General features: G+C 40.8%; 1 protein-coding gene across 1 annotated transcript in view; it reads right to left on the minus strand.

The window, feature by feature from the left end:
* Positions 1-6: 6 nt before the first annotated feature.
* The window catches only part of LOC102211860 (claudin-4-like), a 3,472-nt gene continuing 1,521 nt past the window's right edge, over positions 7-1,957 (minus strand). The window contains exon 2 of the mRNA XM_005754428.1: positions 7-731. Within this exon, the coding sequence (XP_005754485.1) occupies positions 92-731 (640 nt within the window). The 3' untranslated portion in view covers positions 7-91. The remainder of the gene's footprint in view (positions 732-1,957) is intronic.

The following is a 1,957-nucleotide window of genomic DNA, read 5'->3' on the forward strand; positions in this document are numbered from 1 at the left end:
TCTCACTCTAAACATTTCGACTTATTTTAATCACAGACATTGTAATTCTAAAAGGTGGACTCTTTAAGATATCCAGCAGAATGCTCGCTATCTAAACATATTCCTTATGACTATCAACAGAGCGAGCCTTGGAGTACCTAACGTCATAATCAGGGGCATTGTTGGGGGGACAAGAGCTACAGAGCAGGCCCCCTCCCAGGATCAGAACCCCTGCAGTTCCCCAGCCGATGTACAGAGATGCTCCCAGCTCTCTCTTCTGTGCAGCAATCAGGGTAGGGTTGTAGAAATCACGAATGACGGTGTTAGCGGTCCAGCAGACTGGAATAAGCACCAAGATACCGGCAATGATGAAGACAATTCCAGCAGCTACTGCCACTCTGCTCTTTTGCACTTCGTCTTCGACAAAATTTGTGCACTTGCCTCCAACCACCGCAAGCAGAATCCCAAAAACTCCAGCGATGATGGCGATGACAGTGAGTGCTCTGGCAGCCTGCAGGTCTTGAGCTAATTCTAGCATAGAATCATAGACCTTGCACTGCATCTGGCCTGTACTCTGGGTCACACAGCTCATCCACAGACCCTCCCAGATGACCTGAGAAGTGACGATGTTGGCACCAATGAAAGCGGTGACTCGCCATTGTGGGAGTCCACAGGTGATGATCGACCCAAGAAAGCCGATGACTCCCAAAAATAAACCAACAAGCTGTCCACAACCAGCAACCATGTTGATCCTGTCAAAGAAAAAAGATTGAGCGTCCTTGAGAGCTTTGTGTGTGAAACAAAAGTTCAGCAGGTAGTTGTTTCAGCTGATCACTCAGAGAAGAAGCTGACTGTGAGTTCCTTGCTCAGTGGTTAAAATTTTAAAGGAGGTGACAGAGGAGGTGTTTTTCTAGTGCTGTATGCAAGGTCAAACAGGTTTGTGAAGAAATGTCACCCAACCAGCTTTTTTCAACACTTGTAGAAAAGATAGCAGTTTCATGTGCATAACAAAGGCCAATATAATGGGAAAAAAACACCAAAACGAGTTACACAGAAATACAGACTGCCACCAATGTCATCAATTTTTTATGTTCTGTGAAACAATAAAATGAATATTTTGAACTGGCATATTTATGAGAACACTAGTCACTTGGGTGATACTAAATACCAAACAGGGATTTACCAAATGAACAATGCTAGAAAAATGACGCACATGACTTTCAGAGTGACCTCATTGTCAACCGATACCTGTAGCTCATAGGTTAATAGATGTCAATAGATGTAGGTGTTTCTACACTGAAACTGTCTGTTCTTGTGACTGAGTGAGATGAAAAATTGCATTTATCGAGCTCAGCTGTGTTTTAAAGAGTGCTTTAAAGTGTATCTATGAATCACACACACTTACAGCCGAATCCCTTAGGGTTGCCATACAAGGTCCTGACCTCCTTAGGTTGGAGGACCCAAAACACCCTCAAAAAACAAATGTCATACAGTACCAAATCTACATTTGTGGAAAGAAAATTAGAAGCTTTTCATTTCCCTTTATGGAATTGTATGAAAAATAGACTTGCTAATTAGTAAGGAAAAATAGATGGTTTGAATGCCATTACATTCTTTTCTTTTTTTTTTCTTAATACATTTATAATATAATATTTTGTCATGAAATCAATATCCTTAGTATCCTTATTTTCCTATTATATTGTTTTATGTACTTTAATAATGAAGGCTTGTGGAGCAAGGCCACTTTTGACTCACAAAGTGCTCACCCAGACTAAAAAACAGGAAGTTTTTAGTGCACAGGCATATTAATAGATAAAGACACAGAAAAGAGAAACTTTCCATATAAGCAATGTTTGAAACAGTGTGTGGCGTGTGTCACGTCTGAAGTACAGAAATAATACCATATAAGACAAATGTTGAGCTAAAAATGTTAGAGCTCTTGCAACTGGCGTTTGAGCTGTGCAGGGGTCTCTCTCTT

This window comes from Pundamilia nyererei, unplaced genomic scaffold, assembly GCF_000239375.1.
Source record: "Pundamilia nyererei isolate P.nyererei 1_Seehausen unplaced genomic scaffold, PunNye1.0 scaffold00563, whole genome shotgun sequence".
NCBI classification, from domain to species: Eukaryota; Metazoa; Chordata; class Actinopteri; order Cichliformes; family Cichlidae; genus Pundamilia; species Pundamilia nyererei.